The sequence below is a fragment of the Festucalex cinctus genome, chromosome 3 (genome assembly GCF_051991245.1).
Source record: "Festucalex cinctus isolate MCC-2025b chromosome 3, RoL_Fcin_1.0, whole genome shotgun sequence".
NCBI classification, from domain to species: Eukaryota; Metazoa; Chordata; class Actinopteri; order Syngnathiformes; family Syngnathidae; genus Festucalex; species Festucalex cinctus.
Genome location: NC_135413.1, coordinates 15,102,512 through 15,129,565, shown reverse-complemented (window position 1 = coordinate 15,129,565; position 27,054 = coordinate 15,102,512). Strand labels below are relative to the sequence as shown.

The window sequence follows — 27,054 nt, the reverse complement described above, 5'->3', positions numbered from 1 at the left end:
GACTAATAATGTTTACTCATTCAAACACCTTGAATGTCAATATTTTAAGAGGACAACCAATCTCTTCTAATACTAACACTAAAACTTAATACCACTCCTTTGTTTCCTATATTTCATGATTATACAAACTGATTAATCCAGGTGTGTCTGGCCATTGTTGTCGTGGGTACTGAGATCATGCACACCTGGATTAATCAGCTCGTCGACTCATGAAAGACAGCAAATGAAGTAGTGGAGTTGTGCAAAGAGCCTATTACAAGATGAAAATAATTTTAAAGCGACAGTGTGTAGTTTTTTCTTCTTCTCCTAAGTAGTGGTGAACTAATGGAATACAACAACCTCAATTTGAAGTGCATGCATCTTGAAGCACATGCACTACGGTGCCTCAGAGAGACCACACTTCATAAGCCAACCACCAATTACGTCAGCCTCCTGTCAGGTGTGTCAAATGGTTACCTACAAACATCAGTTTTAATGCTAAGAAAGATTTTTATGATGGTGACAGTTTGAGCCTGGAATCGATCATTTTTAATTCCTTTCATTTTGAATTTGAGGTCAACCAGTATCTTCAAATGGATGTTTGATCTTAGAGGTACTGTTGTACATGTATACCTTATTTTTGCACTTGTATGACAACTCACTATATTTGAAATGGGTAATATGGGGAAAAATGAGGAGGACATGCAAACTCCCCACAGGAGGGCTTGAGAAGAGATTCAAACCCAGAACATTTTGCCTGTGAAGCACACACGCTAACCACGACAACACATTGATATCTAGTTAGAATATATTTTGGCAAAGGTTTATGTGGGGTGGGGGGGAAACAAATCCGGGCAAGTGAAAATCCAACAGTCCTGTGTAAGGGGTGTGAATTGCCTAGTACCTGACGATTCGATTTGTATCACGATTAACAGGTCACGATTCGATTCGATACCGATTAATCCTGATACGAACTTATAAGTCAATTGTTGCGATTTTTTTTCATTCAAATTTAGAAAATACTAATCAGTAAACTTGTAGAGTGTAAGATTTGTATGAAAATGTATTATTTATCTGAAACTTCAGTCTTATACAGGTTGTAATCTGTTTCATGCTTGAACAGCATTCAAATAAAATATTATGGCTTAATGTTCCGTTCATATAACATTCTTCCATGCTTAAGGTGTGAACCCTAACCCAAAGTTAAACATTTGTTGAATATTTTTCCATTAAAAATGGAAGTTTAAAAATCGATTCAGCTGCCTATTGAATCGATTCGAGAATTGCGCGATGTAGTATCGCGATATATTGCCGAATCGATTTTTTTAACACCCCTAGTCCTGTGTATTCCTGACAAAATTGAAACATTTGCGACAAACAACTCATACCTCCTTGAGGAAGGGCGAATCTTCTCCCAGATATTTGGAAACCACGTAGAGACAGAAGAGGTGACGATCAATGCCCATGCCAGTCATGGCCAGCCGGTACATGTTTTGATGCTTCTCTGCTGCAAGTTTGAGCAACTTCAGACGTTGTTCTCTCTGAAAGACAAGGGAAAGAAGTGTTGGCACGCATACGAGCAGGCACATTGTAATACATAAAGAGGAGAAGCAAGTGCAAAGGAAGGCGTTTCTTACAGTTTCGTCTCTGATCATGGAATGGACGAGCGCGCACGTCTCGGTGGTGCATGAGCGGACCGTTTCCGTTCGACCCTCACGGAACAAACGGGTCATGGAGGCTTCGTAGGTCAAGCAGAACTTGCCCTTGTCCTGTTTGGTGAGACGAAATTCAAACTGTTATCCAATTTGTGTGTTGTAGTTGCATAGATTTTTTCTTTCTTTTTGTTTTGAATCTAAAAAGACTTGAACTCCTGCAGGTTTTGGATGTTTCTCTTCTCCAACATACCTGAAGCTCATCAGCAAGCTCTGCAAACATTAAGTCTGATAACAATCCTGTTCATTGGAAACAGGTGTGCTGGAGGATGGAAACATCCAAAACCTACAGGAATCTGGCCCTGAAGGACCGAGTTTGAACACCACTGATTTTGTGCATCCTTTTGTGGTTTGGATGTTGTGACTGCCCTCTGCTGGAATTTTTAGGATCTGTGACAGTCAAAAGACATGCAGCGCTCTTACGTAATATATGAAGTATTAAAATCACAATGCATCAGATTCAATATATGAAGTATTAAAATCACAATGCATCAAATTCAAGAAGGAAAAAAAAAAAGTGGAAATAAACTCAGAATTGTGCGATATCAATTTCAACAAAAGTGCTACCAGAAAAAATAGTGTGATTTTACAAATCAACACATTTTGACAAATGTACACGTGCAGAAATACTGTAGATCAGCTAAGCAGATGTCTAAGATTTTTTTTTATTTTTTATAACACTCCAGCTGATTGTGTGGGAATTATGATATTCATGTGTTAAACTTGTACCTAAATTATGGCTGGCAAAATTTCAGCTTTTTCTTGTAACATTACAACAATTTCATCATGTCTACTTTGTTAATCAGTTCTAGTTTTCTTTTCACTATCAACCTCACTGACATTGCAAAAAATACTAAACAATGATTTGATTGACTACTGTAGAAGATGCGGACGTCAGAGCTGAATACAGCAGCAAATATATATTATAAAAAAAATATCCCCAAAACTCATTAATTGACAGTATGTTAATATTGCCCCATACTATTTGAGTGGTTGGCCAGGAAGCTGAAAGTACAAACCCTGTAATGAGCCAACTGCAGGGCAATCTGGATAAAGGCATCAGGACTGGTGCGGCACTTCTTGATGAGACCCTTGCCAAAATCGCTGAAGGGGAAAATGTGGCTGTCCACGTCATCAGCCAGAGTCCTGGCAACAGTCAGACAGCAGTCGATGACGCCTTGGCACTAAAAGAAAAGCAAAGCAAAAGGTGACATGCTTGGCTTAAAGGGATCGTTCGGCTTTTTTAACATGAATCTCAATTTGATCCTCACCTCCCGTGTGTGCGATCAGCACTGACTTCTTTCTGACAGCGTTCAGTGACACGCGTTCATGTTCGACGTTGGACGAGAGGAAAATAGTCCAGCAAGCTGGCTGGGGTCTCAGAAATAAAGCGTTTTTCTTCTAAAAACTATTTGTTTTCAAATGCGTGATACACTTCCATCACAATACTCTTTTCTGAATAAAATCAGACACCATTACCGCCAGCCACTACTTTTCTGTTTGTTCGTATCACTGCGCCCTCTAGAGCGCTAACCGACGCACTGCAGCCAGCTAGCTGGTACTTCCGCCGAAAAGGCAAACAACTTCAGGCGGAAGGATCAGCTAGCTGGTAGCAGTGCGTCAATTCGCTGTCTACAGGGCGCCGCGCAGTAATACGAACGAACAGAAAAGTAGTGGCTGGCGGTAATGGCGTCTGACTTTATTCAGGAAAGAGTATTGTGATGGAAATGTATCACGCTTTTGAAAACAAATAGTTTTTAGAAGAAAAACGCTTTATTTCCGAGACCCCAGCCAGCTTGCTGGACTATTTCTTTTTTATTTTCTTCTCGTCCAACGCCGAACCAGAACGCGTGTCACAGAACGCTGTCGGAAAGAAGTCAGTGCTGATCGCACACACGGGAGGTGAGGATCAAATTGAGATTCATGTTAAAAAAGCCGAACGATCCCTAACATGTGTACGGTTGACAACATATTTAGTGCACTCTTCAATTTGCATCAACTGAAAGTTGCTTTTACTCGTTTGCATACAGCTCAGCCTAGTGCAAGTAGTTAGTGCTACCAGCAGGGGGAAGCCAAGTCCTGTGGTAAGGCAAACTTCAACTCTAGCTTGTCTGACCTCATCATTGATGTCCCACTGCAGTCTCTGGGGGGCAGGCAGGTTGGGATGGGGCTCCCCACAGCAGTGCCCGTCTTCAGTATATCCAAGCTTAACTGGGTCCATGGAAAGCACATGCTGCAAAACAAAACATATTTAGCATGACTATTTATTCAATGTGACAAGGAGTGGTGTCGTACAATAATATAATAAAAAAAAGGATGACACACCTCCCATAGATGACCAATGATTGGAGCATCAGCCCAGGAGTGCTCGGCGTTCAGGCCCATGGTGCCATTTTTAAAAACAATCAGGTTGAAGGATTTATCAAACCACCTGAATAAAAAGGAGCAATACCTCAGTGTTTTCAACAGATTTGTGCTGCATTTTTTTTTTTTTTTTAATCTTTCCAACCTGTCGTAGCACTTTCCATGGAGCAGAGACTTTGCATAGCTATCTAGAGACTTGACGGGGCTGCTTTCTTCGAAGCGCTGCTCTGTTTCATCCAGAGTCACGAAGAAGGCTGCCTTCTCAATGGCGTCCAGAGACTGCTTGTTCCTGCCACGGCTGAAGTAGGTGTTGCGGCTCTTTGCCCATGGGGTCCTACAGACGTAACGGACATGAAGCAAACAGTAGTGGAGTTTGAAATCATTTAGGCATTCATTTAACTCTAATTTTGATAAAAGGAAAACTTCATTAGGCTGTTAAAAATACAGTGGTGTCATGTCTTATTTTTGCATGTACGCCACCACTCACCATGCCCCTCCCCCATTATTAAAACATAACTGTTGTTTATCATTCCTAAAATCAATTTCTCTAGCCACACCCAGGCCTGATACTGCCAAACCTGTTCTCAATCAAATAACTTAAATAGGACCTGCCAACAAAGTGAAGTAGCCCAAAAGATCCTCAAAAGCTAGACATCATTCCAGGATCTAAGAAATTTAGAATCAAATGAGAAGGAAAGTAAATGAGATCTAAAGCTTTGAATTTCCACAAACCACATGAGAGCCATTATCCACAAAATAAATACCTCGCCACCTTGATGAGATTCGCTTTATATACAATTATTGAACGTAATATCCCATGGGTATTGAAAATTTTGAAATTTTCTAAAATGGTTGGCAGTGAATGAGTTAAAAACGAAACAAAAAATAATAATTAGGAGAAAAAAAAATATTCTGATTAAAATGGCGCGGTGTCAGATCGGGAGTCGGAATCGACCGATCTCAAAATGAGGTGACTCGGACTCTGGTCCAAAAAAGTGTAATCGGGACATCCCAAATAAAAACCTTGACTTAAAAACTGCTATTTGTTTGTGTTGAAGCATAAGTAATTACAGTAAAAAATATAAAACTTTTTTTTTTTTTATTATTTATTTTTAATACAGCCATTATTTTGGACACAACTGTGAACACTGTAATCATGAGGTGCATAATTGTATTTACACTCATGCATTTTTCTCTGTAATTCATGACGTCAATTGTGCTCACAAATAGTGAGCACAATTGACTGATGGCTGATGCTGCCATGCACTCACCTGTCCCCTGCAGTAAGTGCAGCAAGCCTCTCTTCTCCTGGTGCGGGCTCAGACTTGTCAGCCAAGATCCTCTCCATCTGCTGCTCAATCTCCCGTGGCAACAGAAGTCGCCCATCATAAAACATCCACACCTTGAAGAAGCGCCCTTTGTGGTACACGGCTATGTGTTTGCTCTCATTTGTGTGCTGAAGGATATCTAGATGAGATGCATAAATAGTAAGTTGCAAAGAGGTTTTGGATGTTTTGCCTGTGAATTCCCAAAACTAATTCAAGCTGCAGTGCATTCAGAAAATATTCAGCTTTTCTTCATAATTTTTCAAATGTTTGTACAATTTGATTGGAGACTATCTGGTTTAATTTAATTTGAACAAATTATTTAGACAGGCACATGGCTACCTATTTAAGGTCCCATTGCTTAGTTAAAAAAAAAAAAAAAAAAAAAAACAAACAAACAAAAAAAAAACATTATAAAGCAAAAACTAGCCCCAATGTTAAAGGGCATCCTGGAAACTCATTCGGGATTGTAGCGAGGGTACAAATATTCTGCAGCACTTTCTCAAAGAAGTGCAGAACTTTGAATTAACCTTTTTTGCTCTGACTTTCTTGTTCAGACCTTAGGCACCATAGAGACAGGTCAAGTTAATTTAAACTTCAATTTTAAGGTGTTCCTATCACATCAAATAGATAAAGACAAATTGAATGTACTAACATTCATATTGCAGTCTGAAAACATATCCTTAACATAAACATGGAAAATTATAGTTGATCAGAATACTTTCTGAATGCACTAAACAGTCAATATGATTATATGGGAATAGACAGTTATTCATGTTTGGATCTTACATGTAGCTCTTTCATTAATGTCACATGTGAAATGTTGATAGAAAACAAACAACAGGAAACAGAAGGGACTACCTGAGTGAAAAAAAGGGGCTTGAAATGGAGGACGTGCAGGAAGGAGGATGTAACATGAAACAGTTTGATGCAAAGCTTGCTTGAACTGTACTGTGCAACATCAAGACAAACTAGTTTTGATATGTTCAATGCAAACTAAATGATCATATTGTCTTAGTGATGCTCGTAGTGTTCAAACAACCACTAACCTTGTTACATGCAAAACAAGGGACAATATAATAAGGATAGACCCCGAAACACCAAGTACTAGACATGCAGGTTATAGTTAGTCTGCTCTGCTTTCTCACCTCCAGCAATAGAGATGCTTGTTATTGCACCCACTACTACAAACACTTAACTGGACAATAAATGTTCTACAACTCATTGACTCTTATCTTCTCTTCTAAAATGTCTTTATTTAAAAAAATAATAATAAAAAAAAATAATATAAAAAACCTTTTGCATGCCAAGGACTTGGATGCAAATTCAGCTGTTTTTCAACTTCAGGCTCTGTAAATACCATTTCTTTTCATATGTCACATTTCATTAGACCACTATAGCTTTTGATTGGGATGGTCAGCAGATCGTAGTTATCCACTTCAATAACCCAGGTAGAACACACCATACTGAACATATCACAGACATCCATGGAGTAGAAGGAGGACTCCAATTTTCGGGCCATGAATGCACACTTTTTTGTTTGTTTGTTTTTTTGACGAAAATACGACAGTGTATTAGGGCCACATATAAATCTAATTTTAGAGTGTGGGGGCAATATTCTGAGAAAATAAAAAAAATAAAAACTCGTAAAATTTGCCACTTTATAAAGTGGCAGATTTGCAAGAAAAAAAACAACAACCCAAACTTAGGAGAAATACATGTAGCGTACTACAATCATTTTCGGTCGGGTTTTCAAATACAGAGATAGTAATTGCTTTAAATTAACCATATCGCGTTAAATAGGGCTGGGACAAAATATCGTATGGCAATATATCGCGATACTTGTTCACACGATCTGCAGTATCGATCCATTGAGTTAGTTTCTTTTCCTCTCCTCTTACTAATGTGCTTAAATTCAGCAGGTCGTCTTGTCTGATCTCAGGTCAGAGGCGAGAAGTTGGGGAGGCAGTGGGAGGGATCCGCCGCCACCTTGTCCAGGTTTCAAGGTGGGCCCCCTCAGCCGAGCCAGGGGGCCACGACTTGTGCGCAGGTTGTGGACGAGGGAACGGGTCCACCGGGCTTCCCGTTTTATCGCGTCTCATCTGAGGTCAGAGGAGAGGAGTTGGAGAGGCGGTTGGCGTGCAGGAGAGGCTTCGAGGTGGCCGCGGCGCGGTCTGCACGCGAGGTAACGGATCCTCTCTACCGGCATCCGCAATGGCCCCGCGGGCATGCGGGTTGGGCCAGCGCTCGTACTGCCCTTGGAGGAACAGAGGTCGAAGCGGCCTGCGACAGCCCCAGTCGCGGGGGGAGGCGCTCTCGATCGATAGGGAAGCGACGCTCAGAACAAAACAGGTGCGTTACACCTTCCAAATGCAGACGTGTCATACAATTCACATTTGTTTTTTCACCTGAATTTCCAAAAATGATGGACGAAATTCAAAATGCAAGCTAATATCACTTTCCTGATTAAAAAACAAACAATGAGTTTATGAGTGAAAAATGGGCCATACTGGTTAATTTGTTAAAATGTATATTTACTTGTACCGGTATGTTTACATAATTATTATTTACACATTCATACATTTTGGTGGGTTCTTTTTTTCTTTTTTTTTTGTATGACTAGCTAAACTGACGTGTCGAATCTGCTGGTCTCGTCATTGACTTGTATTTACCTAAAGTATGTTAGCTTCTGATTGGTTAGTGCTAGTCAGCTGGTAGGGGATCAAGAAGTGTCATTCGAGCTGCCGGTTAAAGTTTAAATTAAGAATTAATCCGTCTTTTCATTTTATAAACCGTGTCCCATGAACCACCAATGAATCCTCACAGACTGTAGCTACGCTACGTGTATTTGTTGTGTCTGAGTGTTTTTCTTGCAAATTTGTGACTTTATAAAGTGGAAAATTTAAATAGCGTTTTCCCACCTTACAAGATCCCTCAAAGCACATTACATTCGACTATTCATTCACCTACTGATAACACATCATCAGGAGCAACTAAGGGTCTCAATAGCTTAGGATCGAACCCATAACCTGTCGGTTGCGAGACGGCCACTCTACCATTGATCCACACTGCCCCGAATATACTACCCTGCCCTCTGAAAAGATAACTTTTAGTGTGTGTGTTTTTTTTTTTTTTGCTACTCCTAGCTGCATGTCATCAACAGTTACAATGACATGCTGATGACAAAGAAGAGGTTCATGTCACCAGATAACAAATAGTACCTTCCCCAGTTTTTCACAGCATAGGATACTGGCAAGACTGGTTACAGGTGACAAAAGGCAGTAATGGTAAGTCGATAACTAAGGTATACAAAAGCCATCTCTGAACACACAGTGCCTTCAATACCTGAAGATGAGCAACAGCGGAAGAAGAGCAAACCAGAGAACGGCCCTGTCAGCTAACAGGAAACTGAGGTTGCAGTCTAAAGCTATGCCAAGCGATACTTTCCTGTGTGTCATCCCCTCTCTCGCTCTCTCTCCCACTTCCTGTCTACTCTCAAACTATCCAGTCGATCAAGGGCCAAAATGCCCCCCCCCAAAAAAAAAAAAATACATAAAATAAAAATAAAATAAAAATAAAATACTAATCATATTTAAAGTGGCTCAGTGCTGCATCACATCAACAGTTTTGTCTCATGGTACTTGCGTGAGTGGGTCATTACGGGCGTTGTTTCATTGCCACAGCCTACTTCCTTAATAAAACACCATTAGGGATGGGTACCGAAGACGGTACTTCTGTGATATGGACCGATTTGGGTCGGTACTTCCCAGCACCGATTCACGTAAAATTAAATGGTGCCATGTTTCGGTTCTGAAGCACGTCGTTTTAAGTTGTGACTGCGGGAGTATGTGAGTTGACAATTTTCCATGGTGCACTTCAACGCACATTATATACAAATTACGCACGGCAGCCCGGCCGGTCTGGAGTCGCGAGGTCGGTCGGCGGAAGCAATTGGCGGCGAGCGGGTGCCGTGGCCCCAATGGCTGCTCGGCTGAGAGATCGACGGCCCAACCCGTGGGCGCCACCACTTCTGCCTCAGTCCACAACGCAGCGTTCACTCAACCGGGTCCAGGCCGGGCCGCAGCCGGGTTTGGGAATTAGCGAGACTTTTGTGCATCCCACCAAACAAATACATACAGTTTATAAAGGAGGAGGAAAGCCTCCGCACCCGGCAGAAACGTAACGAAAATTGGTAGGGATAGACCGATTATCGGCTGGGCCGATTATCGGTGCCGATATTCAGCATTTTGAGAAATATCGGCATCGGCCATTTTGAAGAATCATATGGCCGATAATAGATCCTTTTTTATTTTTTTTAATTTTTTTTAAGTGTTAACTTCAGGGAACTAATTTAAATGTAAATTAAAAAAAAAAGTTTTTATTTTCATTTTTGTCGACCCTGGGAACTCTCTGCACCTTCTGTTTTTGATTGAAATTAAAACTAAGATAAGTAAAAATTTAATACTTTGGATATTTTGAAATTTTTGAAGACTTATTTTTTGTAGAAAATAATTGTTTGTTTTTATTTAACTTTTGAAAACATGCTACTGCGCCTGGGAGATCCCAGAACTTGTGTATTGACTAAGATTTTTTGAAAAAAAAAAAAACAAACTTAAAAATATTTTACTAACCCTAAAAGTTGCTCAATAAACATGTGCTTTAAAAGAAAAAAAAAAAGAAAAAAAAAGATAAGAGCTCTAGTTTGTATTTTTTCCAAATTTTGATGTCCCTTTTTAGTGAAAATGAATATCGGCTCCAAATATCGGTTATCGGCATCCTTCACTACTACTAATTGGTATCGGTATCGGGCCCAAAAAAACCTTATCGGTCTATCTCTAAAAATTGGTACCGTTGAGTACCAGTATCGATTCCCAGGTACCGAGTATCAAAACAGTATCGGTTCAAATATGAAAGGAACCCATCCCTAAACACCATGCAGTGTTCCTACAGGTTTCTTCAAGTTAAATTCATGACTTTTTAAGGCCTATTTAAGACATAAAAAAAATAAAATAAAATACCAAGTATAAAGCAACATTGGCAAATAAGATTAAAAAACTGCATCTAGGTAGTGGTGTTGTATCATGTGATCTTCACTGAACTTTTGCTGCTTCAGGGGTGCGTTGCATTCTCAGTGATAGACTCCTCCACCCTGTTTATTTAGTCTATGTCAGGGGTGGCGAGATCCGGTCCTCGAGGGCCGCAGTCCTGCAGGTTTTGGATGTTTCCCTTCTTCAACACAGCTGATTCATGATCAGCTCATCAGCAAGCTCTGCAGAAACCTGATAACGAGCCTGTTAATTGGAATCAGCTGCACTTCGAGTAGGGAAATCTATAAAACCTGCAGGACTCCGGCCCTCGAGGACCGCAGTTTGCCACCCCTGGTCTATGTTATTTAATCTAAATGACACTTTTGAGGCGAAAGTAAATCACATAAAGCATAAAATTTAAGACATCAAAATTCTAATTTAATTAAATGAAATGCTTTTAAAACCCCGGGAGAACCCTAACCATGAAACAAAACTGTAATAAAATGGCCTCCATATTCAACACATCTCAATCCAACATGACTATCATGGTACAGACAGCTAATTGGCAACAACTCAATATTAAAGCAGACCATCTAACTAATTTCATAGCATGAAAATGTAAGTACTCCCAAAGGCACAACTGAGTCCAAGTAGGTATACACTATATAACTAATAAGGTGGCTGTAATTGTCCGATTTAGTACTTAAGTATGGTAATTATCATTCACCACAGTTATCATGCAAGGCCTGTATAGCTGATCTTGCAGGTCTCATCCACCATTCCATACAATAAACCTGGACTTCAGCCACATGCAAATTATTCACCACGTATGCAAAGAGCGGAAACACATGAGTAATACGAATTCTACTGGGTCAGGATTTTTCCACAGACAGACAAAATGTCCCAAGAAGAAGTACAGTCAGAGTAAGCGTGGAGGAGGCAACACTGCAGACTCTACCTGTGTCTACACCTGGGACACGACTGGTGTTGAACATACGCTCGTATTGGGCAGAACACATGGGAATAGTGTTTAGGAGCATGAGCTGAAAAGCAAGAGGGGAGAGTCAAACAAATCGAGATGACATTCTAAATCACCATAATCCAGACAGAGCAGCAGATACATACACCTACAAGGACAGAAGCATGGATGAGGTGGAGAGGAAATGATGACGATTGGATTGAAAGGCAGCAGGAGGAACCTCAGAAAGCTGCCAGGGGAGAGGATTTAAACAGGGACCAGAAACCAGTGGCCAACCCTTTCATTGCCCCCAACAAAGCCCTCATATCGCCAATGTGAACACTTTTTAGAAAGACTGACTTACATTCATTTTAGAAGTAACAACTAGGACAGCCAATCAGAGACTGGATTGTTTCAGGGCTTTGCTGTGGAGAAAGAGTCAAGGAGGCAGGGGTTTCCAATGGCTGCTGCCATTGTGATGGCTTGGGTCACGGGGAAGGGTATGGTTCAGAGGGCACAGCACAGGTCCCCTCATCTTACCTGTCTCCAAACCAGGGATGCGGGTAGTGTTAAACATCCGCTCCCACTGAGCCGAACACAGAGGAACCTTGTTTGCCAGCAAGTATATCTAACGCAGCATCCGACACAGCGAAAGGACAAGACAGTAAAACAGAGACAACTGGATGTGAGTGTTTAACATTGCAAGCCCGTGCATGGGGATTTGTACAGATTGAATATTGCCTGGGTGAGTTCACACAATATACAATTTTAAAAAATGTGCCAAAATGTCATTAGGATACTAGAGAATTGCATGTATGAATCATGCGGGTTGGAGAAGGAAAAGGAAAGGAAGGAGTAGGTAAAGCTGGCAATACATCTGGCGATCATGAAAATCATTATAATTCACTCTTTCAACTGCACACACAAGAAACAGAAGGATAAGGTAAAAAAAAAAATATATATACATTTATAATCTCACTTTGCCAGTAATCAAGTGTCAAGTGTCATTTAAACAAGCAAAAAATTGAGTTTCAGTTAAAATCAGTGAGTTTGAAATTCACATTAATAAGAGGTGTTGAGCATTGTGATTACACACAACACCGCATAACTGATTTGACTAAAAAATAATTTAGATAGTAAACCATTTACACTGCACTGGCAAGTCATGGGGCAAGAATGCGAGAACTCAAAAGGTTTGCGCCATACTCACTGGCTTCATCTGGGCTCGGTCAAGTTTCCTCCTGTAGAGCATGATGGCATGAATGGCATTACCTGCTCTGGCAGCCTGAATTGAGGTGGGGAACACATAAAGGAAGTCCTGGGGAGAGAAGAAGAATCATACATTTGTTATAAGATGTGCCGATGCATTTCCAAAAAATGGAAATCAAATCATGTTGCAGAGTTGGACCGCTATGGCAGATTCCCTAAATGATCAATTGCTGAGGCTCTGCACTCTGCGGTCAACTCATGTGTGCTGTTTAAATTCACATTGTTAACAGTATTTAATACACAAAGTGAAAGTAGTATGATTTGTGAATGAAACTCTTTATTTAGAATCATATTACTTGTTTACACATAACTGGGACGTTTCCTACCATGGCATAGTAGTTGCTGTTCACCATGATGGGCCCTCGACCTCGAAGGTAAATATACTCTTCCCACCAGTCACTGACCTGTGGTGATGGATGAGAAGAACATGACGTAATATTACTAGAGAGCATTCTATTGAAATGAAACGATTTGAAATGATAAAATATGAAATAATTGTTATCGACTCACATAATTGGAGGCCCACCATGACTTCAGTTTTAGGTACCACTGCAGTCTAGGACCAAGATTCATCTCAAAGTCCTTAGCCAGTCCCTTCATCCGTTGAAACTGTTCATCATCCATTAGTGGGTGGACTGACTCTAGGTACTTTAAGCATCAAAACAACATGAAAGGGAAATGTAACATTGAGTATAAACGATAAATGAAGAAAAGAAGTAGTATTACAATGCTATTTAATTGCTAAGGTTAAAAAATGGCTGATGGTGACATAGCCTAGGTATATATATTACTGTACGCTGATTGTTCAGCTATAACAGCTAAAACAGAAGGCATGAACTTTGACCTATAAGATCTTGGATAACAATTTGGCTATGTAAACAAACCTTTTTCCCTAGGTATAACATACCCTTCTGCAGGTATCCTTAACAGGTGGAACAGGCAGCCGTGGCAAGGAGTTCTGGAAACTATAGAGCATTGGTTTCCTTCCAGAGAACACCTTGACTAACAACTGGAAAAGAAAAGCAGTAATGCTCATTTGAATGTGTTGGTATCAAACAGAATACAATAATCACCAACTTCTTGAATCATCAGATGCAAAAACACTGTAAAACATTAAATGAAAAAAATAAAGAAATAAAAATTGTCTTCCAAAAATGTCTATCGTTTTTCGGCTCATACAAGAACATTGTCCAATGCTTGTGTCTCACCATCCACAATCGAGTCGACCAGGAGACAGAGCCGTGGCGTGCATACATCCAACCATGCCACGATAACAGGCACTTGAGGACATTCCTCATGATCATGATTATGGTCACCCAAAGACCAGTTCCCACCAGCACCCCACCAACAATCTTCTGACTGTCTGTGGACATGTATTTACTGCACAGGAAGAAAGGCTATGTAAGTATGCAGCAACATGCATCTTGGATCAGGTATATCAAATCAAGTATTCTCTTCTTTTTACCCAACAATAATAATTCCTGAAGAAAAAATAATTTGGATAGAAAACTGATAGCGCTTGATAATCTTTCAACTTAGCTAGACATCTTTCCAAACAAAAACAATTCTTGTTTTGAATTAGATATCTTAATTCACGTTAACACCAATTCATGTTAATGTAGAACCCTGGTTTTGCATTAAGAGGCTTACCTAATGGGCATGTGTTGACCCAGTTTGGCAATCAAGCCAAGAGATGGATCTAACTGCTTGTATTTATTGTATGACATGTAAGACACAACCACAACCATGAAGCCAGCAGGGCTGCCTGGGTACACACCAGTCATTACTCCATTCTGTGGAAAATTAGACAGGACAAACAAGGTCATGGACAGTACGGAAAAAAAAAAAAAATGTATATAAAAATATATTGTTTTTTTGTAAGCATTTATTTAATAAATACTTACACTGGTTTACAATCAATTTAGGGTCGCTGATTAAAAAGACAATGTTATCAGTTTATTATACTTGAGTGACTGGGTATAAGTGGTGTGTAATGAACCAAGTAGGCCAAAGACTGTAACTGAGATAATCGACAGCCATGGAATTTCTAAGTCGGTGACCTTCTAATGTGAGCATGTTAATATTCACCAATCCACACAATTGTATAGAACAATGCTGTCAAACATTGCTTAAATGAAGCTTTTATTGAGTCAATGATTGACCAAAAAACCAGGTGCAAGTAACAGGTTGCAGGATTCCAGTAGGTTTATTTGAGATGACCCCAACTGTTTTAAGCGTCTGACTTTGCCTGAATGATGCAAACGGAGTGCCTCTCACCTTGAAGCGAATGAATCTTTTCTTCCATGAGTGGAGACCGGAGAGGTAGATTTGGCGCAGAGCCTCATGGCACAGCTGCAGATCGATGCCATCTGGAGTGACAGTGAACTGAAAGGCCACTGCCTGGTGAGCTTCTGCCATGGTGGCTGCTTCTGTGCAACGTTACTGAAAGAAGCAAAAAGAGAGCGAATGCCCAGCTTTTTCATCACATTTTTACCAGTGTATGCCGTAATCCTTGGAATCTTATGTGTAATATAAAAAGGACGTGTTGCATGATGGAATTTGTTCAGCTGACAACTCTTTAAGTGACTGATGCACCATGTGTTGTCAACACTGTTTTAGTTATTGATAGGACCTAAGTTGGGACATAGGTGCCATTTTACAGTGATGAAACCTTTGTTGTTCTCGGTCTTTGAAAGTATAGTAAACATTTAATGCTGAGGTGCTGCAGAATCATATTGAAGCCTATGAAATGCAAATTTGTGATTGAATGGTTGCTACTTGTGCTGTGTGCCTTCATATATTCGTCGGCTCATGGGATCCTTTCAGAACATAATGACTGAGTATTGCATAATTATGTGACTGCAAAGCTACTGCTTGCAAAGCAAAGCAGGCACATATTACTATCCTAGAAAACGGCCCCCGGCGTTTATTATAGTGGAATTTTTCAGAAAAAATGCGGTCCAAACCGTTGAACGTACCGGCACAAATGAAGGGATCAAAAGATGCGGCTTGATCTGACTCGGCAGGGAACAATTATTTTTTTCCGGAATTCCGAGTTACCATGGCGACACAATTCCCAAAAACCCCCGTCAAAAAGTCCCATAGGAATGAATGGAGAAGGGGGGAAAAGAGCCACAAATTAAGCACCTTTTTCCAAGCCACGCTGTGCGCACATACATTTACCGACCGATATGATTTTTAGCTCATTTTGTTGCAATTTTTACCATTTAGCATGCTAATGCTAGCTTAGCAAGCCAATGCTAAATTAGCACACTAACACTAAGTTAACATATTAATGCTAATGCTAAGTTGGCATGTTAATGCTAATGCTAAGTTAGCATGCTAATGCTAGCTTGCTGACTGATTGAGAGGTAAAGTACACCAATATTTTGGCAAACTGTACAGTGCACCTTGCAAAAGTCAGCAGTCCCATCCAAAATCTCTGCGGAAATTTTTCTAGTTGTATGTTAATGTGTTATATGCATGAAATTAAATTACATTTGGTGATATACAAACAGTAGTAGCAAGGTGTCGCTTGGTGTCCTTCCAGCAAATTCATCATGTTGAATCGGCACCGGGGCATTTGATCGCATGGGGCAAGAAGAGGAAGTGACAAACGCGGATAAACTGTACTGATGGAAAGCCTGGACCATTTTTTTTCCTCGCATCGTCACCCTGCTTTACCCTCCGCATTTGAACGTACAATGTCTGTCTGGAAAGAAGATCAGGAAGATGACTTCGTCTCTTTGGTTCAAGAAAGACCGGCATTGTATGATTACCGTTAAAGGGTATGCCGACAAAAGGTATGAAAGCCAAACTATGGCATGACATAGGGACACGACTGGATATAGCAGGTAGGATTGACTTATATACGATATTGTGCGAAAAGCCGGAGGGTTTCATTCACATGGGAGGACATTGTAAGACAAAAAGTAACTGGTATGCATTGTTTACATTTTTATATCCCGCCCCCGCGTAAAGAGGTTTCCGGTTGCCTTTAGGAATAATGACTACCGTCACCGACGGTAGGAAGGGGAATTACTTCTCGCGCACACGCTGGAGATGCGGAATAGTCGAGGTCGGTGCGGTGTGTATTTACGTAATTTTCCATGCGACCTGCCGACGCCACAGGGGGTAGGCGTCGGTCACATTTGGCCGACGTCGGATTGGTGTATCTAGGCTTTAAGGCGCACCTGACTATAAGCCGCAGGTGTTTTAATCTTACCATACCAGTATATAAGGGTTCCCGTTACCACAGAGGGGATTGCCGGGACAGAGATGACTGTTTGGGAACGCAACACATCCCATTTAACATCTGAACAGCATTCGTGAGTGCACAAATAATACAGCGCACATACTGCAGTCACAGTAGTAGTACAGAACAAAACATAGCGCTTTATGAGGCAATTACGTCAAATGGCTAAATTAAATCCGTTTTTAAAAGTGCTTGCCAGTAACACGGCAGTAAAGGTGCAAAGCAGTACACGGCTGTGCAAAAATACGTTACTGTAACAAAAATAACCAGCCTAATATAGCAGAAAATTTAGTCTTTCCCAATAATTCTTGTGGCATAGTCCTCCTCCTGCGTACTACGTAAAACCATTGAAGTCCTCTTCCTCAGTGTCGTAAATGAACAGGTTGATTGCCTTTAACTGAAATGCAGCATCATATACACTTGTTTCTTTTCCATAATAAGATCACAAACCGACTCACTCTCGTTCTGTCTCTCAAGTGAAACAAAGTAGTAAGTGAAAAAAGTATAGGCTTATAGTCCGGAAATTACGGTACATTTGAGATGGAAAGGGTTACACTGGATGCTGACCTGGAGGGGCTTTACTGGATGCTCACCCGCAAGTCAACGGCTACTCCGCATGCATTCAGGTGGGCCACACAGAAATTTACAGACCAACGACAGATCTCTGACAACTTTGTCTACTGTGACCTAAAGGCCAGAAACGAACCCAGCTTTAATATTACAACAATTATTGTCATCACCATAACAAGAGGCCAGCAGGGACACGAGTGTAACAGGACCGCCTATCGTTCCACAAAACAGATGTGCAAGTGGCAGCTGATGTGCACCTGAGTTGCAGAGTGGTCAAGGAAGTCAGTGACCCTGCATAAAAACGTCTCACTATACTTCCTAATAGAGGTGTGCAAAATTTCCGATTCTTAGATTATTCACGATTCGGCCGTGGAACAATCGAGAACGATTCACAAACGTCCAAATTCCGATTATATAAATATGCCAAGGGAAGCGAAACGAGCGAAAAGTACGCGGAACTGAAACGCAGTAGCGCGCGCGGTCTTCGGGACGCTTTTTGGGACGGACCGAGAGTACACATCCACAACTCACGCCTCGAGATTCAAAACAACAACAAGCATGGCTGAGCTGACCAACCCACCTCTTCATGACATCAGACCTGCTCCGAAAAGGCAAACAACTTGAGGCGGAAGTATCAGCTAGCTGGCTGCAGTGCGTCGGTTAGCGTTCTACAGGGCGCCGCGCAGTGATACGAACGAACGAACAGAAAAGTAGTGGCTGGCGGTAATGGCGTCTGACTTTATTCAGAAAAGAGTATTGTGGTGGAAATGTATCACGCTTTTGAAAACAAAAAGTTTTTAGAAGAAAAACGCTTTATTTCCGAGACCCCAGCCAGCTTGCTGGACTATTTTCTTTTTTATTTTCTTCTCGTCCAACGTCGAACCAGAACTGGTGTCACCGAACGCTGTCAGAAAGAAGTCAGTGCTGATCGCACACACGGGAGGTGAGGATCAAATCGAGATTCATGTTAAAAAAGCCGAACGATCCCATTAATGTTTACACGTTCATGTTTACACAAGTTAAAAAGCAGAAAAGCACTTGAGTTTTTTTTTTTTTTTTTTGTACCTCTGAGAAACTTTAATGTTTACATGTTCATCTTTACACAACTTAAAAAGCAGGAAAGCACTTTTTTTTTTTTAGGCATTTGTATTGAAGTAGTAGTTCACATTGTCTTTCATTTATACCTCAATGCACTTTTGAGTGGATAAAAATAATATATTTTTGCTCAATGCTATGTTTTATTCTGTTGAAGACTGAATATACTTAAAAGCTGTTGTTACAGAATGAGGACTTGAGTATTTTATTTACTGTTTTGAACTGTTAACTTGATACTGAAATAGTAGTTTATGTAGGCCTGAGAGGACTTTTGTACTATTTTTGTAACTAATGTACGAAACATTAAAAGCACCAAAATACATTGGGGGTTTTTCTGCTGCCTGGGGGGGAATCAATAATCGTTTTATAATCGAATCGTAGCCTCTGAATCGTAATCGCAATCGAATCGTGAGGTGCCCCAAGATTCCCACCTCTACTTCCTAACAAACCCCAGCCACTGGACAGTTGCAATAGTTTTAGAGTAAAATCACTCAGGCGACCAAGATGGCTTGTTTCGTGTTGCTCATATACAGATATATCATTTACTCAGATATGCAATTGGTGAAAAAAATGTCAAGTGAAGCTAAAACGCATTCAATGTAGGAGTTAGGCACACTCTACAGCCACGCATACAGACAAACCCCCCCCACCATCCACAGAAGCATCTCCAGTGGTGGAGCCACACACAGCTCAGGACACAGCTCTTCTTCAGAGGTTATCTTGACGTGTACAGGGGTTTGTGAAGACTGTTTTGAGGATGAGGCATTTTTAAGCCTTGCATAAGTATATAATATAGTTATATAATATACAATAATTATATAACTTAGTTCAAAAGAGACTAACGTGACACTCAATTTAAGTGAAACAGTGTGGTAGTTAGGCGTGCAGCAATTAACTTTAGTGATAGACCGATGTTTTTTTCAAGGCCGATACCGATACAGATTCTTAGTTGTCAAGGAGGGGGGTAAAAAAAAAATCTTTTAAATTGATAGATTTGTTTAAAAAATTATTTAAAAAAAAGGCAGTGTCATTAGCATGTGTTAAGCTAAATATAAAATAAAATAAAATAAATAAAAATTAAAATGCAAGTAAATAGATCCCTAAAAGATTTCTACTGTAAATGAAGTTTTCTAAAATTTCAACATAATTTCTTGATTTTATTCTTTTTGTTGGGAGTTCCTATTTTTTTATAAAGTCAAAATTTAAATTGATCTATAAATGAAAAGTTCCCTGCATCTCACTGAGTGACAAATACATGCAAATGTAGCTAATTTGGGGTTTTGTTCGGGTTCGTGAAACGTTTTAAAAGATCTTTGCAGTGAAAAATTGTCTGAATATGTTCCAAATGTGTTTACGACAAGTAAAAATTGTCTGTGAACATCTTACAATTCCTGATGAAAACCCCAAATTCGATACGTTCGCAAGTATTCACCGCTCAGTGAGATACCAGCTTTATCGGCCTTCAGATTAAAAAAAATGGCAGATGCCGATATTTGTCAAAATGCCAAATATCGGCACGGATAATCGGTCCCGCCGATAATTGGTCTATCCCTAATTAACTTGTTTTATGATTAACCGTGGTTTTTAAACATCAGGATTATCTAACCGCAGCCGTTCAACAACACCGGTTATTTCTGCTCTCAACAGCTCTTATGTTTCCACACGGTCCATTTAGCGGACGCACAACAACACAGGGCTCAGCTTTGAACACGCGAGAAGATTTGCGTACCCGACGGCTGGGTTCTGAGGCAGTCTGAACCAGATTTAGTGGGAGGGAGGCTGAACCGAGGCAGCGGCGGCGAACGAGGCGAGCTGGAGGCCGCGCGGGGTTGCAACGGTCGGGCCTCTTGGCCTGAATCGCCGCTGTCGGGAACAGACTTCTGATAAAGAAAGTCCAGTAAGAGTTTAAGTAGAAAACAATCCAGGAGGAAAAGTTTCCATCTTGCTCTGAAGTTTCCATTAAAGAGGTTGAAGAGATTTCAGGCAACTTGTTTTAACAGGGGCCCTTCGTGATCACCAAATGAGGAGATGGTTTCGATAGAGCAGCGTTTATTAACAGGTTCCTGCGAGCTTAGACAAAGCAAGATGCCCAAGAAAGGTTATCATTATCCGTTACATTTTTCCACTTATGAAAACAGGTTAGGCAAACATGTAATCCTTTACATCATAGATGTCAAACTCCGGTCCTCGAAGGCTGAAGTCCTGCAGGTTTTGGAGGTTTCCCTCTTCCAACACAAGCTGGTTACAATCAACAGGATTGTTATCAGGCTTATGCAGAGCTTGCTTCATCAGTTGTGTTGGTGAAGGGGAACATCCAAAACCTGAAGGACTGCAGCCCTCGAGGACCGGAATTTGACACCGATGCTACATAAACATCTTCTGAGTGGAGTATTGACAATAGGACTCCAGGTTGTATTTATGTCAGCAGCTCCAGACAGACTATTTCATTAGTGTGGTACGGTGAGCGACATGACTATGTCTATTTTTTAAATGTAGAAAGTGAACTTAAAAGCAGAAATGACGTCTATTATTTGCATAACGAAGTTTTCCATGTGTCACGGATTCGGACGCGCAACTCTTTATGCTCACACATGTAAACACTAAACAGGCAATCCTGAATGTTCCAGAAACCGGAATTTTGACCTTAACCTGAATATCGACTGCAGGTAAATGTAGCCATAGTACTACAGTGCCCTGAAGGAGAGCAAATACATTCGGACTTGCCTGTATTAAAAACCCATTTAAAAATGATTGCTTGAAAATGTGCTAGATAGCAGCGGACCAAACAATTTTGTGAATAATTAAAAAATATAATCAAACACATTGGATATAGGCATACTAAGGAATTGGACTTTGGCTTGCAATGTAAATCGAGTCAAATTGCATTTAACCAGTACAACTATTTTCATTGTGATTGTGGTACTGATCATTTGCAATGAAATCACTCATAAAGCAAAAACATACCACTTTATGGTGTATAATATAAATATGTGCACTACTGCACCTTTTTAAGTTGTTTGCCTAAGCATTCTGCTGCTTTTCAGGCGGCCTGGTGCAAAAAAAAGAATGCATTTGTACAATAATGTTATGTTTTTACGTGCAATTCAATAAGATCTTATCACTACTGTGGAAATTGAGCACAGGCTGGCAATGACAGAGGGAAAGTCCAGACTGAAGGACACGTCGCGTGGGCATTTCCAATCTGCTCGAAGAGCGGCGTCTCCGACTCCGACTCTCCGCAGACCGCCCCTCCCCCTCCCGATCACATGATCCAGCCTCCACTGCGGAAACTGGGGGAAAGGTCGCTGAGCAGTACCGCTGCCTGCCACTCGCTTGGATACAGAGGAAAACTGGAAACACCACTAACAAAGCTTCCCATGCATGCCTACAAACATGTATCTCTGGGTTGATTACATTTTATAAATACATAATTTTAGCTAAATCGGCAATGTTTCTCCAAAATCCAAAACAACAATTCCCCCCATGGTAATAAATCGTGGCAACCCCTACCATCGTGGATGTAACGTTGCTTATGTGCATTACAGATTTTAATCAACCCGTCATCACTATCAATGATTAAAAGATGCCACGACAAACTCCCCCAGAAACATGCCAAGCCAAGACACACAACATACGTGTGTCAGCCATTTAATGGAGCGCTGTGAGCATGGGAGGCAACACTAAAACACGTGGTCCGTCAGAAATGGGTCTGCCCGGTGTAAATAAAGCACATTTTGGGGTTTCCATTCAAAATACAGCCTTCTTGAACATAAAAACGCGTTCAAGTGCATCATCATATCGGTTGATACACAAGTCCGAACCCCAAACGCCACCGGCTTTTACTGACTTTAGGGAGCGGGTGCAAATATAACAGAATAATAGTTAATTTCGTTTATTTGCACCAAAGCCCACCGTGATGCATAAACATAATGCAATTAACTATTACCGAACGATGATGTGCCCTGTGTGTGTCCAAGAGCCATAACAATGAATGACCTCTATTTGCACCATTGCCTACAGAGGTGTTGAGAGGACATATGACCGAGTGATATTACCTGGACAATGCAACATGAGGTTTTAATCAACGGCCAAACGAATAACAACAAAAGACCTGACGACGACATGTGGTAGAATGACGAGTGGGTACAAGAATGAGTCAATTTCCCACTGTAACAGAATGGAATGTTTTTTTTTTTCTTTTCTCGGACTTACTAAAGTTGGAGTGTTTTCTCTACGCCTTTAAAGGGCCACAGTGGTCGTTCACTACACCAACAACCTTACTCAACTATTATATTCGAAATGGACTGCACCACAAACAATTTAAAGCATTTTCCTCCACATTTATCTGAAAGCGTTTGTGTTTTCAAATCCGACGCAGCCATATTTAGTGAGCGCTTCCCTAAACTGCACAGCGGGCTTGACAAGACCATGGGAAAAAAGGCGATTAAATGACAGCTTTTACTCACCGAGCCTTCCTATTAATCCGAATCTGTATGTGGAAGACTTTAGTGTTGGACACAACGAGACACCGTTCGGCTGCAGAATGTGGACCGCTAACGTTGACACAAGCTACGTGAATGAGAGGTTGTGTACGCTGCCTGCTTCTTTTGCTACGTCACGTTCGTCCGGAGTGAAACAGCGCCACGTGGAGGACCACACCGGCATTGTAAGAGGAAGGTGAGGACACCAAAAGGTGACGTCAGGATTTCGCTTGATCGCAGTTGCCCCTTTTTTTCTGTGTACCTGTACTCGACTATTCCGTCTTCTCCACTGTCTTGTCAATCAAACACAATCACGTAATCCAATGATTGTCAACCAATGCGCCGTTGATCACTCAGGGGCGTTTTTTGCCCTATATATATATATATATATATATATATATATATATATATATATATATATATATATATATATATATATATATATATATATATATATATATATATATATAGCAATATGTTGCTCACATAGTCATACAGTATTGTGATATGTGCTTACTTATTATACAGTTGGCTACTGTACAGTTATTAAAAAATCCCATGCAATATACACCCCCCCACACACACACACACACACATTATATATGTGAAGATTTACTTTTTCAACCAATATTACATTTTCAAAGATACACTGTCATATATAAAAACGTTTAACAAATCATCACTAGGGGGCGCCATAAGTCAATGCTAATAAACATTCAAGACACGAAACTAATTTTGTAAATACAGTATGTGATTTAAAATTTCTTCTTTTGTGTGAGGAATCTCTTTCAACGTGGTTGCACAACTCCACGACCCTCTTATAAATGGAGAAGTGGCTATATTCAGAATTAAAAAAAAATATTTTTATAGGCTACTTATTGTTCTTCTTCATCTTATTATTATTATTATTATTATTATTAGTAGTAGTAGTAGTAGTAGTAGTAGTAGTAGTAGTAGTAGTAGTAGTAGTTGTTGTTGTTGTTGTTGTAGTATTGTTTAAGTTCCGATCTCATGTACAGCACTTGGTGACAGCTGTTTGTTAGTGCTCTTTAAAGGTGAGTTGAGTTACATGGACTAAGTCACAGCACATGTGGGTAGTACTTTCTGCTTCATTACATTGTTTTATTATATTTAATAATTATGGTGTATATTTATTTTTTTATTTACACTGTATCTGCAAACATGTTTCAAAAAATGTTTTTTTTATTTTTTTATTTTTAGGTAACGGACAATTCATTCCATTGGGGAGAATTTGGAAATAAAAAGCAAATAAATACATTTATAGACTATCTAGGTAAATTATCAGTTTGGTCCAGCTCAGAAGAACTACTGTTAAAAAGTTGACAAGAGGATGGTAGGTGTAGTTGAGCGTGAAGAAGAAGCTGTGCTAAGACGGAAGTGAACATCAAACATGTAGCAAACCGCTGTGTGTTGGAGGCGAGCGCGCCCCCGCCCGAGTCGAACGCGCGCGCGTAGTCGCGTACCAACTGGCACGAAAGAGCCGCCGCGTGCCTCACAGCTGCTGCTGCTGCCTGCCAGCTTGTGGCATGTTCAGATGACTTGATTTAAGCAGTAGGGGAATCCGACTATAGCTTCGATTTGGAGAGTACAGAAAACAGGCGTTTTTTGTTTGTTTGTTTATTTGTTTTATTTTGTAAGCGTACTAAAAACAAAAAGTGACATGAGCGGCTGCTTTGGACGGGGAAGGAGAGAATTTGAATAGTGGATTTTGTTTCCACTCGTTGGTACAGCGCAGACGAGAACTCACTCCGAAGGTAAGCAGAGGCGCCGGAAGTAAGCTTTAGTGTTCTAACTGTACAATGGAATAATTTTGTTTGCTAAATATCAAATAGCAAGACTGCTAAAGCTAGTGTTTGGCTCACCAGTTACTGTCGTGGATGTCCCCGACCAGCTTTATGTACCTTTTTGTTTGTAAATAAACCGAATCAGTAAAGGAGTTTGGGTTCCACGCGTGTCAGTTGTTGTTAATGCTCCGATGAAACACTCCCAGAAGGATGTACAGTAGAGTAAGTTCACCATCCCTTTAAAAACACACAATTAAACGCTAAGATTAGAGGTTCGTTCGTTTTCCCGTGAGGCACTGTCAAGTCGGACGTTCCCAGGACATACAAACGTCACTGCTACTACTGTATTACCCACAGTACATTGAGATTGGAGAGAAGTAAGAAACTGAAGTGCTTAATGATATGCATTCGGGAGCTGTGTTTACATGAATGCGTGAACACCTTTTCCCAGTCAGTCGGTACTACAGTATGTGTACTGATAACTGTTTTGCCATTTGCCCTGACCACAAATGCTTCAGAATTAGAAAGAAGTAGGCCAGTGGCTGGTTTTGCTGTGCTCTGTCATCCATGCCGAGACCTCTTTAGAACGTTAACTGGGCATCTAACTGGTTCATATAGGGGGAAGGGGCAGGCCACAGACAATTTGAATGGGAAATCTCTTGTAGCACATCCCATGCCAGATGTCATTGTTTACTTTGTCTTCAGTGCGATGTAGCAGATGTGCTTGTTGCTATTTGTTGGTATATCCTGATCTGCACTGTAAAATTACATGGAGACAAAATGTTTTATAAATCATAACCGTAACAGAAGGCAAAAAGCTGAGTAGTTCTGCTACAATGGTAAACATCTGATTTGTTTGCTGTCATAAATTGTAAGGTGACAAGTTTAACATTTATGTCACACAAGTGTAAGACAAATAAAACTACCCACTCTTTGTTGATGCGTAACAGATGTAGTGTGAATGGAAAAAAAAGTACTTGCTGATGGTGACTTAATTTAATAGTAATCCAGAGGGCTTTATGCTGAACACAATTTGCATTGTATGACTTATAAAATTAAAATATTGCTTTGACCAAAGCTGGTTCCAACATTGCAGCTCAGTTTCCTGTCAATCACCAAGCTTTCCTCTTCTTTGCCATCATTACCTTACTTTCTGCGGTGGCATTACAAAAAACAAAAAAGCGGAAGGAGAAGCAAACTACACTTGAAGTTAACCCTTGAGCTGAATTCTGAATTAACAGCATGTTCAAGTCTTTCACATTATGCTGACATCTTGCATGATGGTAGTTCCACCTCTGAGTTTTGGTTGTCCACATGTGACCTGTAAGGTGTTTGATTTGTCACATTCCATTGGACTGTTCTGAAAGTTGTGCTGTTTGGTTTTGACATTGTTTGTGTAGGATTGTGTGTGATTTTACCATAATTAGGACTGGAAGATTTGTTGTAGGTGCCAAGGTGCAATTTTCCTTGTGTGCGATGAGTAACTCAAATCAATGTTTGACTGACTGAATCAAATTTCAAAAAATGACAAACTAATGACAGGATCACAGTACATTCCATCCTGTCATTAACATCTACATTTGATGCTATTTATTTTCACTGATCATGTTTGAATCTTGTAAGCCATTCATGCTCTGCACCAAAAGCCACCCTGTGAATCTCATCACAAAACGATGGTGATCATCAGCACATTTTGGGTATTGATGTTCAGGATCAATGTATTTTGCATTTTCTATAAAGCAATTAGCCAGGGTACAGCCACAGTATTATTGATTTGAAAAGAGAATATAATTCACATCATAAAGATAAACTGTTACAATTGTACGACATCACAGTAAAAAAACAAACAAACAAAAAACTAAATGATAATCCTTACACAATTTCATATTTGCCCCACGGGTAAAACACAAAATTGATTACATGACCACTAACACTTAATCATCAGAACAATGGAATCACAGCTGAAGATGTAGTAATATATAGTAATCTAGTACAAAACAAATTGAATTAACAACAGTAGGCCTATTTTTAGCTACTTGTGCCACATTGTGATGAACAAGCTGTGCTGTGGGCATGCTGCCACTTTAATTAGAAACACCCTTTCCTCAGCAACAAAACACCACAGGATAATGTCACTTTAAACGAGTCCAAATGACTACTATCATTTGAAATTCAACCTTTCTCTACTGAGAAGACCCAATGCTGTCGGTGACA

At 40.3% G+C, this 27,054-nt stretch overlaps 2 protein-coding genes across 6 annotated transcripts in view; one reads left to right on the top strand and one right to left on the bottom strand.

The window, feature by feature from the left end:
• Positions 1–23,188, bottom strand: part of cpt1ab (carnitine palmitoyltransferase 1Ab (liver)) — a 25,247-nt gene extending 2,059 nt beyond the window's left edge. Inside the window, exons 1-16 of one of the 3 annotated variants that reach the window (XM_077515999.1) lie at positions 23,021–23,188; positions 14,912–15,076; positions 14,285–14,427; positions 13,843–14,014; positions 13,542–13,643; positions 13,145–13,282; positions 12,961–13,038; positions 12,576–12,683; positions 11,906–11,993; positions 5,327–5,522; positions 4,201–4,389; positions 4,017–4,122; positions 3,808–3,924; positions 2,711–2,875; positions 1,617–1,748; positions 1,368–1,520 (exon numbers count right to left, since the gene is read on the bottom strand). In XM_077515999.1, the coding sequence (XP_077372125.1) occupies positions 1,368–1,520; positions 1,617–1,748; positions 2,711–2,875; positions 3,808–3,924; positions 4,017–4,122; positions 4,201–4,389; positions 5,327–5,522; positions 11,906–11,993; positions 12,576–12,683; positions 12,961–13,038; positions 13,145–13,282; positions 13,542–13,643; positions 13,843–14,014; positions 14,285–14,427; positions 14,912–15,052 (2,028 nt within the window). In that variant the 5' untranslated portion in view covers positions 15,053–15,076; positions 23,021–23,188. Of the gene's footprint in view, positions 1–1,367; positions 1,521–1,616; positions 1,749–2,710; positions 2,876–3,807; positions 3,925–4,016; positions 4,123–4,200; positions 4,390–5,326; positions 5,523–11,365; positions 11,451–11,905; positions 11,994–12,575; positions 12,684–12,960; positions 13,039–13,144; positions 13,283–13,541; positions 13,644–13,842; positions 14,015–14,284; positions 14,428–14,911; positions 15,077–23,020 lie in introns of those variants that run through there. The other 2 variants (XM_077516000.1, XM_077516001.1) reach the window with 2 other exon arrangements.
• Positions 22,839–27,054, top strand: part of LOC144015731 (uncharacterized) — a 26,694-nt gene continuing 22,478 nt past the window's right edge. The window contains exon 1 of one of the 3 annotated variants that reach the window (XM_077516005.1): positions 22,839–23,231. The gene's annotated coding sequence lies outside the window, so the exon portion shown is untranslated. Of the gene's footprint in view, positions 23,232–24,439; positions 24,811–25,123; positions 25,218–27,054 lie in introns of those variants that run through there. The other 2 variants (XM_077516002.1, XM_077516003.1) reach the window with 2 other exon arrangements.